Source organism: Frankliniella occidentalis, unplaced genomic scaffold (assembly GCF_000697945.3).
Source record: "Frankliniella occidentalis isolate FOCC.00 unplaced genomic scaffold, Focc_3.1 Scaffold127, whole genome shotgun sequence".
Classification (NCBI taxonomy): domain Eukaryota; kingdom Metazoa; phylum Arthropoda; class Insecta; order Thysanoptera; family Thripidae; genus Frankliniella; species Frankliniella occidentalis.
The window spans coordinates 91585-104223 of NW_026267254.1; the positions used below are offsets into that span (position 1 = coordinate 91585).

At 56.1% G+C, this 12639-nt stretch overlaps 1 protein-coding gene across 1 annotated transcript; it reads left to right on the forward strand.

The window, feature by feature from the left end:
- Positions 1–971: 971 nt before the first annotated feature.
- LOC113211249 (keratin, type I cytoskeletal 9-like) lies at positions 972–11699 on the forward strand. Its single transcript, XM_026429571.2, has 3 exons — positions 972–1072; positions 9953–10819; positions 10894–11699. The coding sequence occupies exons 1-3, from the start codon at positions 1058–1060 to the stop codon at positions 11428–11430; spliced, it is 1419 nt and encodes a 472-aa protein (XP_026285356.2). The 5' UTR covers positions 972–1057; the 3' UTR covers positions 11431–11699.
- The last annotated feature ends 940 nt before the right edge of the window (positions 11700–12639 follow it).

Consider the following 12639-nt stretch of genomic DNA (forward strand, 5'->3'; position numbering starts at 1 on the left):
TCTCTGAGTTCGTTGCATAAAGTACAAGCGAAAATCGGAGTGTCGAATGAATGTCTTCTATGACCGTTTGGTGCCATGACCTGTCCACTTCCTAACGAAACAGACTCGTCCCACGACAAAAATGTCGCCCGCATGCTTGAGAAAGGCCGAAGCGGCGAGCAGAGTTGCGCGCGTTTTGAGCAACGGGTACCGAGGGGAAAAATTGTGAACAAGAAAAAGGTAAGCCATATTGAAATGTAAGCTTCTAATAACTACCACGACCTTAACCGTTTATGGTAAAATTTTTACGTGTAACTGTCATGGTCGAAAACCGACTTCTGGGTGCTCGTTGATTCTTACAGTGTGTCAGTGCCGTTCTTCTGGTTGTGCTATACCGGATGAGACACATGAAGACTGGTAGCATACTGGCACGGCACCGTAAGGCCCTTAGGCGGTGGGCGACGATAGGCAAGTCCATCCGAAACGGCTTGCATCCGGAACAGTACAACCGGAAGAAAGAACCGCACTGACGGATCACCATAATATATATCGGGTATTTCTTGACACATGCCATCGGTAGGGTAGTTTGCCTTTGCCTACCGACAGGGCAAACCCGCCCCAAACGGCGCGGCACAACACAAAGCATCGACGGGTATTCGGTTACACGCTGTAAAGTTAAATTTAGTGGTGGGTCCCCTGCCCCCTTCTACCCCTACCTTAACTTTTACTCTCATCTGCATCGGACTCGCTGCAGGTTCACGGCGGCAAGGCGACCCCCCTCCCAGGCCCGGAAGATCCTCTGCGGCGCGGCGCGGCGGGGCGGGCGGGGCGGGGCGCGCGGCCGGCCCGGAGAGGGGGCGCTGGCCCGGCCGGCCGGAGGCGCCGGGACGCCCCTCGCCGCCCCCATGGGCGCCCCGCCCCTCTACACCACGCCCTGTCGGGCCCGGCGCAGCCCGGCGCGCGTCGCAGTGGAAGTGGAGGTATAAAGCCCCAGTTCCGGCGCCGAAGGACGTCAGTCTCTTGTTCTCTTCGCCCCGGTGGACACCCTTCAATTGGATTTGTTACACGCCCCGCCAGCATGAGAGTGTTCTTGGTGAGTGTAGTGCCGCGGACCGCCATGGATTTACGCCCAGCCACGTGCAATGGATACAAGTGATAGTGAACAGCGCGGGTAAGCAGTGAAGCGCAGTGGTGGGCCTGCCCGCCGCCGCCAAAACCCTTTGTCGCCATGCCGGCCGGCGCGCGGCCACCACGCGCCAACGCGCCAGCGGGAGCGGCGAAAGGGTCCCTCACTTCGGTCTTCTGTGCACATTAAATACATGTTTCAAAGTAAGGCAACGGCCACAGAAAGTTTCAAGATTACTAAAAATGTGAGTGAAGTTAAAAGGAAAGGTCTAAAACTTGATTATTTGAAATGGTTGAAACGTTATACCAAACGACTTGAAACATGATTCAAAACAACTGATAATTATTACAAGTGACTGTAAATGTGATGGAATAATGTCACCGAGTGCATAACAAGACTGAGGGATCCCTCAGGGATAGGGCTCCCGGCGGGGCGCGCCTCTTCGGGCCGCTGTGGGAACCGACTGCGGAGCGGAAGGAGACGGGACGGGCAGGTCAGGCCCTCGTGCAGTCGTGGCCAATCACTGCGCGTCTGTCGTAGCAGCGCGGTGGTTTGCGAACCGAGCATGCAAAGAGAAAAGGGGCGGGGGGTTAATAAATAATCATGCATTGAGAGTTTTATAGTCTGAGGAGGCGAAAAAGTGAGTGGCGACAGACGATAAAAATTAGTAGTTCGAACACATAACTTTCTTGTCCTGCTAATAATGTAATAGTCGCAGAATAAGTCCTATCTAAATGGTCACTAAAGATTTTATCTTTTTAAAGGGGTTGGATGTGACACTTAAACGATATATTATGTCAAACTTCCTCTAATGTTCAAGTAGTATTTATTTCTGCAACATCTAGTCCCCTGGGTGGTAATCTCTTTAAAGGGGACCTCGTATTCTTTCTCGATCCAACTTGTGACTTAATTTAGGGTTGCTCAGAGCCCGGAGGTGTCGCACGCAACATTAGAATTTCTGAAAGGTAAATAATTTTTAAACAGCCGAAGTCTACTGAAAAGGGAGAGTACACTGATAAACGAAGTGTTAAACTTGCAAGTTTACAACTTAACCGTTGTAAACTCCACGTGCAGAATGCACTTAAGCCATGCAAGTGAAAGTATGCGACAATAGGGAGTCGAACACTCAACACTTACAAGTGCACAACTATTGAGTAATTTCGCACTTTTAAGTGCACAACCTTTGTGTTAAACACTTGCAAGTGTTCAACCGGAAGTTGCACACTTTTCACTGTTGAATATTTCACACTTTTACTAATCAGCGCACGGGATGTAAGGAGACAGCGCCGCGACGGCACCAGCTCTGCCCCGCATGCATACGCGGCGGGGCGCAGATCAGGTGCGCGGCAGCCAGTCCCGCCCCTCCCCCCTTCCCCGCCTCGCCGAGTGCCGCCCAATAATGCCATTTATATTCATGCGTATGCACGCGGGGCCGACGCTTTCATTGGATGACTAGGCGGGCGGGCCGGCCGGCGGGCCCAGGTGCCGTACCGGCAGAGCGAGTCGCCAATCGGGATGTCTCTCTTCATCTGGGGGGAGAAAGTGATTCGCGAAATAGCTACAACTAGCTGTCACAGTCACACACACACACACATACACACACCATGCCGAATCCCAGTCAGTCTCTGTGACCTCGAGGTCACGGAGGCCCGGGCCAGCAGAGATGCGGTGGGCGGCCGAGCCGTCTTCACAGCCAGCCGTTTTCGAATGGGCAGTTATGTCAGGGATGCTAAACGACTTGTATCTCGTCTCGTATCGCTTGCAGTAACAGTAGGCCACCTGTAAGACGCAGGTTCTCAAGCCAACCACCACCTCTCCTCCGAAAGGCTGCGGTGAATTTGGGGTGTCCAGCAGCTTTGCGGCTTCATTCGCACTTTTGCGAGACACCTTGAGTTTTGGTATGCTATTCCTTCTGAGAGGTCCAGTCCCAACGAAGGTTTGGTGCCACTGGACATCCCTTGCCTGGGCCCCTCTGCAGAGGGAAAGGGTGCCCAAACTCAAGGTGTACTGCAAAACTGTGACTGGAGTCGCATAAACACAAACACCTGGGTGACGCAGCAGCTGGATACCCCAGATTTACAGTCGTGTGGCGCTAGACTTATTGAAGACGTAAATAAGCCAAGGGCCTAACACCCTAGTAAATGCTTAGCTGATCACCCTCAATGAGAGCGAGTCCCTCCATGGCCGGGCTGAGGGATTGCTTTCTACGGTGTGGGTGGGGGCCCGGCCGACCGGCGCGCGGCCCGCAGGGGGCGGGCGGGCGATAGCATCCACGGCGGGCGCGGGCGGGCGGGCGCATGTGAACACGTGTGGCTGAGTGAGCAGTGCACACCCCTCCTGTGAAAGAGAAAACCAGCCGGAGCCCCGGCCTTGCACCTTGCTCACGCCGGGCACGAGTGTAAGGCGTGTAAACAATCAGACGCGGAAGTGAAAAAAAGACGCCCCCTCCCTCCCCCCTTCCTATTCTTATTTTTTGGCACAAAATACAGGCGAAGTAGTTTCCGTTTTTAGACAGTCCCCTTAAGAGAGTGTCTCTACTAGCAGGCAAAGTCTACTTCCGCAGCTGCCTCCCACCTCCTTCTCGCTCTCTATAGCACAGAGAGGGTGGCCTGGCGTGTGTCAGTGGGTATGTATGAAGCACGGTGAAAAAAGTTTCTTGTATTTCAAGACCCGGTCTTAGATCTTACGGAGAACGCCAATATGGTATCCAAGACCAGGCCATGAAATACAAGAAAATATTTTTATCGTGTGTGGTGTTTACTGTTACAATCCCGGGACATAGTAAGTCGCAGGTCCTCGGCCCTGGTTGTGAACAGTCCAGCCAGGAGCGCCAACAGGTGTCATGTGTCTTCATTGTGGAGGAAGGGCCCAGGGCAGAGCGGGGACACGCCGCGCAAGTCGTGATTCCGCTGCCGCCTTCCTGCAAGGCATTGACCGCCCCGCCACGCTGGCGGAGGGATGGTGCGCGAGAGGGACGGCTGCTCACGAAGCCGAGCGGGGCACTAGAGTGGTAGTGCTGTGTGTCACTGTTTGTAGAGACGCGGCTGTAGACAACAGCTGTGTGTCACGGTAGTGGCGAGCGAATAGCGCTAGCAGTAGTCGTGCCGAGTGTCACTGTTTGCAAACACACTCTACATGTAGAGATGCTGCTGTAGACAATAGTAGTAGTGGTAGTGATGTGAGAAACTGTTGTGGCGAATGAAGGGCACACGTCACTATCCGCGAGCGAATGGTGGTTCCGTGAGTCACTGTTTGTTTGTAGAGAGTGTCGCTGTCCGAGCGTCCGAGTAGCTGGCATGCCGGGGGGAGGAGTGGGCGGTGGCGGGATGGGCACGCCCGGGCAAAACGGTTCATCGGAATATTGTTTAGATAACTTTGCGCGGCCCGGCGGGGGTAGAGCACGGCCCGGCCCGTCCCGCGGCCCGCGGCCCGCCCTCTCGAAGCAAATGACGCCATGTTTTCTCCGCACACCCCGGCCCCGGCGTGCATGGTGCAGTTCCGCGGGTCAGGTCCAGCAGGGCCCTGTCGTGACCGCTGCCCGGCCAGGGTCCCAATTGGGCCCCGCGCGCCGCACCGCTAACTCTCCCCGATGATAATCCACGGCCATGAGGAGGAGAAGGAGGAGGTGATCGTCGAGACGCGATTATTAGGGATGCACCCGGTGCAGCCGCCAGCGACACCGCCTGCTGCGACCCATCCTCTCTCTCTCTCTCTCTCTCTCTCTCTCTCTCTCTCTCTCTCTCTCTCTCTGCATAACGCGATTCCCAGCACCCTGATCATCGTGATTGATATAATTGTGCGCTCCTTTCCCACGCGTTGCGTTGTGTTGCGCGAGGCGGTGCAACACACACACACACACACACACACACACACACGCACCTGGGTCGGAAGTCGCCCGTCTCTCGTGTAGTGTGTGTAGGTGCGGGTTTGTGCGTGTGAAAATTTTTCACGGACATCCATTTTGGCAGCGGCGGATACGGAGAGAGTGTGGCGAGCCGCGGCCTCTCTCGCCCGCAGCCGCTGGACCCGCGCGGCCGCCTCAAACAGACGCCCCCATCATATGACGAAACAAACAGAAAATTGCCCCCCGCGCAACGTAACGTACGGCGCGACCGGTGAGGCGCGCGGCGCATCGTCGCGGTGGCAGCATCGCACAACAGTGTGTGTGTCTGGCTGTGTGAGCACGCGGGCGGCCCGCGTGTCTCCGTTACGAGGGCTCATGTCATCGAGCAGGGAGAGTGACCAGCCCGGCCCCGGTCAGGCAGGGCAAGAGGTCCCTAACGACGTCTAGCAGCTTTGTGGTGAGACCCCCCGACCTGTAAAGCCGCTGCACCCCCCCCCCCCGTCACTCGGACGGACGTCCACCTCCTGGAGGAGCGGCAGCTTCTTCCTACACGGGAGGAGGGCCTTCCTGCACCACCTTAACGATTCGTAGTAAAAAAACAAAACAAGATAAAAAACAAGTTGCAGCACAGCCACACAGAGAAAGCACAAAAAACAGAATAAAGTAACAGGCGGCCTGTGAAGTGACCAAAGATGAAATTTAAAATAAGTACCCCTGTTTTTGCGGCCGTAAACGACTGTGGCAGTTTGCACTCCTTGTCCCCGATCGCCCGCCGGAGGACATTTTCACCCTAACGTGATGATGACGACCCGGACCCCCGCGCCCGCGCTCACTCGGACCGGCTTGAGCCCGGCTAAAGCTCCTTACACACCCGCCCGCGCAAAGCTCCCGGCTGCTTTCTACGAAAATTTCCCTCCCCCCTGTGCTGTGCGAGCAGGCGGCGGCGTCCTTTACCGGGCGCAGGCAGCATCCCATAAAGCATGCCGGCCATCTCTGTGGGAGGGGGACCGGGACCGCGGCGGCAGGACCAGGACGCGTCCACCAGCGGCGTCCAGTACCGGTCGGACGGGCCGCACGCGCTGCCGCCGTAAACACCGTGCCATTATCACACAATTGATTGCGGGGCGGAGGAGGAGAGCGATGCGCTCGAGTCGAGGACCATTCTGCTGGGGACGCGGTGCAGTATGGGACCGATGTGGGTATTTCAGTGAATCCCCACGGGGGGTGGAAGTAGCAAGTAAAATGGATTCAAAAATTAGGAGAACCATAGCAGTTGAATGCGAGCGCGAGCCGTCGGGATATTGTCACTGAAATACCCTATTAGGCGGAGACCCTCCTCTCTCTTTCGGTCTGTCTCCATCTGTCTCTGATGCGACAACTGTTCCGCCTCGGTACAAAATTACGGCGTCGTCGCGGAGAAATTCGCCCCGAGCATCTCAAATGGGGTTTTGGAGTGGCGGTGGCAGGAGGGGGGAGGGGGGCGTGCGGCAGTGACCGAACGGCGTCGTCGTCGGGGTCCGCTCCCGGATCGCCACGAAAGCGGCCGAGCAGCTCGAGCCTGCTGCAGCCGGCGGCGGCGGCGCCCGAACTGCGGCGGAGCTATTGTCATGTCGCGCATGTTTACGATGACGGGGGTCGAACGCCAGCGACGCCGGAGCCGCCCAGACAAAGGGGCGGAAGCGCGACGAGCAGACAGACTTTACCGTCCCCACGGCGCGGCTGCAGCGGCGCTCATCCGAGCCGCACACAGACCGCAAACTACACGGATCGACGTGTTCCGCTCGTTCGCACAGCTGGCGGGACAGGACACGGGCATATATGCTGCTTCGACTCGCATTACTACTACTTGTAGGCGTGGTGGGCAGCGTCCCGACAACGCGGCAGCATGGCATGGAGCGAAGCGGCGCCGGGTATTCACTCGGTAAGCGTCGCGGCTACTTTCGTTATCGCGAACCTTCCGACACATCTCCGTTTCCGTGAAGCTATGGCCCATCGGAGGAAGCGATCACTCTCGATGATGGTTTGCCCTGGGCAGCTCCCCCCCCCCCCTCCTCCCGTGGCCGCCACGCGCCTGGCTCCGCGGCCCGGCTCGACCCCTGCCCATAACGGCGATGCACAGGAGCTAGGCAGAGCGACCGCGGGATTCAGGGAGCAGGTTGTTGTTCGGACCGGAAAAAGCACTTCCTCTCTCAGATCTATAATGATGAGGAGACCTGATGGGTACCCAGTGGGGACTATATAGTTGATGGTGACCTGGGGGCGCAGTTGTTTAGGGCACATCACACTCGGCGCGACAACCACTACAGGCTACTCGATAGTGTTGTGTGATTGGCGGGGAGCTGGTGGAGCGTGCAGGGCCAGTGACCCGACACAGAGAGGGGGGGGGGAGGCAAACGCATCCTCGCTTTCTATACGTCCACCCTCGCCCGCCCTCGCCTCACCGGAGAGGAAGCTGCGTTGTCCGGGAGAGCGGCGCGTTGTTGTTGCACGCTTGTCGCGTCCAGCTGGCAGTATAAGCATGAGTACGAATACACTCTCAAACATTTTTGTTGGCAAATTATACGAAAGCAGTACCTTTTTATTTCTTGCTCCACTAGAAACTGATTAGGTGAGTCGGGTTTCCTTTCTATTATGCAACAATGATGTGCGACTTTTTCAAGAATACATGTTCACGGCGGTAGTAAATTTTGTGACTGACTTGAGCCGCTTTATTTCGGCTGGGCCGACCACGTGCAGTGTCAACCAAACAACACGAGGCCCCCGCCAGCAGCCACTGCGCCAAGCCGAGCCCCGCGCCACGCCCGCCGTGCTGACATTTCAGAGGTCGTATTCCTCTCCGGCGAACACGAAAAGAAAGCTGCCGGGCCGGCTAAATGCATGACCCTTCGGCCCGGCGCAGGACATTATTGCACGCTGTGTGAAAATTCACGCCCCCCCTCTCCTCCCCGCGCGCCACTGATGCGCGGCGGCGGAGACGCTCCTCCTCTCCCCCCCCCCCTTTTCCCCGACGGGGTCACGTCCCTACCAAAAGTTATGAAAGTCCTCGGCGTGACCAATCCGCCCGACCTTCCTCCGACCATCATCGGCCTTCGTCCCCTTTCCCTCACTCATCCCATCTCTCCGTTATCTCTCGTAACGTAACAGTTTGTTAATGTCCAGTCAGATATGCGCGCCATTTTATACCCACGGTTATAGTATGCAGCTTTCATATTGTTCGCATCGCGCGGATGGTGTGCTCTAGAAGATCGCAGGGAAAGTACCTCTGTGAATTTGACAAAATGTTGTTTTGTAATTAAATAACAAACAATAAGTTGTAAAAATACGATCAGCTGTAGTAAATTTACTGTATTTCTCGCGTGGAGTAAACGTGGACCTCCCAAGAGCAGGACGGCCACGGTGGAGAGAGGTCATGGGATGAGAGGGTCGTGCACACACCGCCGGCGCAGGCCACGCCCGGCTCGGCAGCATAATAATGGCAAATCGGCGTGACAATTAGAAGAAAGGCGGAAGGAATTATTGTTATAAAACTGCGGCGAGCCACGCGCGGGGCAGGCGGCACAGCGCGCGGCGGAATCAACTCTTTTGCCCATTTTCACCGCTGCGGGGCGCGCCGTGCCGCTCGCGGGCTGGGGCGGCCCGGCGGCCCGGCCGGGGCGGCGGGGCGGGGCGCGGGTTCCGAGGAAATGGAATGGTTCGGTCGTGTGGTGCGCCGCGGCGCTGATTCAAATCCTCCCGCCAGGACTGGACATGACGGACCGTGACAGACACCGGTCGTGAGGCTATTAAGAGAAGACGCGTTCGGGCAGCGTTATGTAACGTTACGCGACGAAAGGGCGACTGTAATAATTAAGGGAAATGACGCCCGCGTCGTGAGGGACGGACCTGCATAGCCCTTTCCTGTGTCTCTGTTGGCTAAACTGGTCGAGTGACTGAACAACGGGAGGGCGAGGCGGCACAGGGCCCCTGGCGAGGTGGGCCGGCCCGACGCACAGGCGTGCGCAACAGGTCTGCCTACCCTCCAGGCGTTAGACGACAGCTCTCGGGAAAAACGCCTGGATCTACACACAAAAGACTTATGAACATTTTTATTTAAAGCTTACCGAGTTCTGCGCGTACGTGCTCTGCTTTCGCACTTTTTGACACGCCAGTATAAACAAATTTGTTCACACCGGCGTTTTTAAAAATGCGTAACCAGGGCACTTACACAGAACTCAGTGAATAAAAATGTTCATAAGCTTTTAGTGTGTACACAATTTAGCGGCTGTAGTTTCCACACGGGGATGTATTGTATTTCAGTGTAAGCATCGGTGTGCCCTTAGTCGTTTGGTTTTTTTGCCCCCTTCGTTTGCTACTTCTGCGCCCCGCCGCCGTCCCCGGAACAGAAGAAAGCCACCTCACCTCCGTTCCCAACGGCCAGGATAATTAGGAGGGCAAGCTGCTTCTTTCCTCTCTCGCGTTGCGTCGGCGAGTGGCATCATCTAGCAACTGCTGTGTGTGTGTGTGTGTGTTTGAGTTTGTGTGAGCGTGAGCGCAAGTGTCCACGCACTGTAAGCGCGCGCAGTGTTCACACCTCGCAGTCGCACGCATATCACCTTCGCCCATCATTATACTGTCCCCCCCTTCCCACGCCCAGTTCACCCTACCACCAAGTAGTAGGGCCCTTTGGCTTTGGGGCGCAGGGCAGGCTGCTTATCAGGGCACTCATAATGCTTAACAACTGTGCACGATGCTGGTAGGTTTTACGGGAAATTTTCCATGAGTATATGTTGTAAAGTTTGAAAATATCAAGCACTGCGTATGGCCTAGAAATTCATTGACGACGCAAAATTGGGCTTCCATCAATTTAAATCAAATTTTGTATAAAGAGTAAAATACAATGTCGGTATACCTCCTGAGACATTTTTACAGTAAAAGAACCGATACCAAATTACGGAGATTGAAAGGAAGTGTATACAATTAAAATACGACAAAGTTGTAAATTTTACCCTCTGCTCTTGTTGCAGGTTGTGGCGCTGGCCGCCCTGGCCTACGCCAGAGCGGAGGCGGGCTACAACTACCAGTCGCCGTCCAACAGCTTTGGCGGTGGTGGCGGAGGGGGAGGTTACTCCAGCAGCCGCGGTCCGTCTTCAAGCTACGGCGCGCCATCCTCGAGCTACAGCGCACCTAGTTCGAGCTACAGCGCACCCAGCTCTAGCTACAGCGCTCCGAGCTCAAGCTACGGCGCACCCAGCTCAAGTTACAGCGCGCCATCTTCAAGCTACGGTGCCCCTAGCAGTGGGGGTTTCTCTGGAAGCAGTGGGCCTTCCCCAAGCTACAGCTCCCCGAGCACTAGCTACAACCCACCTAGCTCTAGCTACGGCGCTCCTAGCTCAAGCTACAGCGCGCCATCTTCAAGCTACGGTGCGCCTAGTTCAAGCTACAGCGCACCGAGCTCGAGCTACAGTGCTCCATCTTCCAGCTACGGCGCCCCAAGTAGCGGTGGTTTCTCAGCCAGCAGCGGAGGCTACTCTGGTGGCAGCAGCGGCGGATACTCTGGCGGCAGCAGCGGCGGATACTCTGGCGGCAGCAGCGGCGGATATTCTAGCGGTGGCAGCGGAGGCTACTCCGGAGGCAGCAGCGGTGGATACTCTGGCGGCAGCAGCGGAGGCTACTCTGGCGGAAGCAGCGGCGGCTACTCTGGCGGCAGCAGTGGTGGCTACTCTGGTGGAAGCAGCGGCGGCGGCGGCTACTCCGGCGGCGGCTCCCACGGTGGTAGCGGCGGCTTCTCCGGGTCCTCGTCCTTTGGCGGCGGCAGCAGCTCCTTCAGTTCGGCCAGCTCCTCATCCTTCGGAGGGAGTAGCTCTTTCGGTGGCAGTGGGGGCTACGACTCGGTAAGTAGATACATTGCCTTACCCTGGTCATCGATGTAAGAACACCAAAATAACGTAGGCTTTGCATTTTTCAGGGCGCGCTCGTCCAGAAGCACATCTACGTCCACGTGCCCCCGCCAGAACCCGAGTACCAGCAGAACTCCCGGCCCCAGGGCCCCGTGGCACCCCGCAAGAAGCACTACAAGATCGTGTTCATCAAGGCGCCCACCGCACCCACACCCACCGCGCCGTCCTTCCAGCTGCCGCAGCAAGACGAGCAGAAGACTCTCATTTACGTGCTCGTCAAGCGGCCAGACGAGGCACCCCAGTTCTCTCTGCCAACCGCCGCACCCACCCCACCATCAAAGCCCGAGGTGTACTTCATCCGATACAAGACACAGAGGGAGCAGGGCGCTGCTGGCGGCTACGACAGTGGAGTCGGTGGCGGTCTTGGAGGTCTTGGCGGCGGCCTCGGCGGTGGCCTCGGCGGTGGCCTTGGCGGCGGTCTGGGAGGCGGTCACGGTGGAAGTGGCGGCATTGGCGGTGGCCACGGGGGTAGCGGCGGCGGCGGCGGTCCGTCAGGCCCCTCAAGCAGCTACGGCGTGCCTAGCGCGGGCGGGGGCCCATACTAGACGCAGTCCTCACGCCTCTCGGGGGCCCAGGGGGTGGGCCCCGCGAACACTAGTCCAGTCCCCTGGCCCCTCTCCTCAACGTGCCAAACAAAACCTCATGAGACTCCAAAGAGACGCGCGCCCCGCCGCGGCAACTAGTGAGCCGGGTCTATGTTATTTATTGTTGCACCCCTTATGGGGTATGTAATATAATTGTTTGTACATATGAAATTTTTTATGTTTTGTATAAAGAAAAGAAAAACCCGAATAAAATGTTACCTAACTATTGACTTTATATCAAACACTCCGGCACCTTTTCGAAAGAGCTTTCTGACCTCGAACCAGTACACTAATGCTTAGGAAAGCATTAAACCGTCTTAAAAAAGACACTTAAGTTTTAATGTCTTTGAAAGGGCACTACTAAAACCTTAACACCTCAACGGTGCGACTAATGTATAAGACATTGAGAAATCGATTCTAAAAATATCGGATTCAACGAGGGGCTAAACTAACAGGACACGGACGAGTACATTTGGTATCTACTAAGTTTGGGTGCCACAGCCGCATTTTACCACTGTTTAGATGTTCACTCATAACCCGTAGCAAGAATACTAACTGCAACAAAACACGGCACGGGACAGGTCAGCAAAACGGCATAACGTTGTTCTCATAGATTTCATTTGGACAAATTTCGGAATTGTCTGCGAAATCGATGTAAAAGTAATTGCTCTGAGTTTAGGGGCAACTGAGTCTTAAAATGGTTAATTGTTTTAAAAAAGAAAGGTCGCTCCGAGGATTAATTGGTTTAAACCGATCACTGGAATGCAAGAAAGAAGAGAACAGAGCAAAACTCATTCGGGTGCGAAACGAAACTAACCACATTCACTAATTGCGTCAAGCATGCTTCAAGAAGTACACGTACTGATTGGTAACAATAGAGATGTTAAGGTTGCATATTTAGAATAAGTTGGGGCACTGTCCAAACAGCTCAACACGTCTGTGGGCGCTGCGAAGCGAGGGGGGGGGGGAGGGTAGCAGGGCAAATGGGTTGCGGGATGGCAAGGGGCCGTCAATAGCACAGCAGGTAGGCTCGGGAACCTGCTCCCTCGAGGCTGGCTGCGGCGATCCTCCTACCTTTCACTCGCGTCTCTTCCGAGGCACAGGCAGCGCCCAGGGAGTAGGCAACCCAAATGGCGTCCGTGGGCGGGTGGACGCAGACGTCCTCCAGCG

What these genes read in the sequence shown, in the direction of transcription:
- LOC113211249 (XM_026429571.2), top strand. An exon ending in GCAGTGGGGGCTACGACTCG is followed by an intron (nt 10,820 to 10,893) that starts GTAAGTAGATAC and finishes TGCATTTTTCAG; the next exon opens with GGCGCGCTCGTCCAGAAGCA.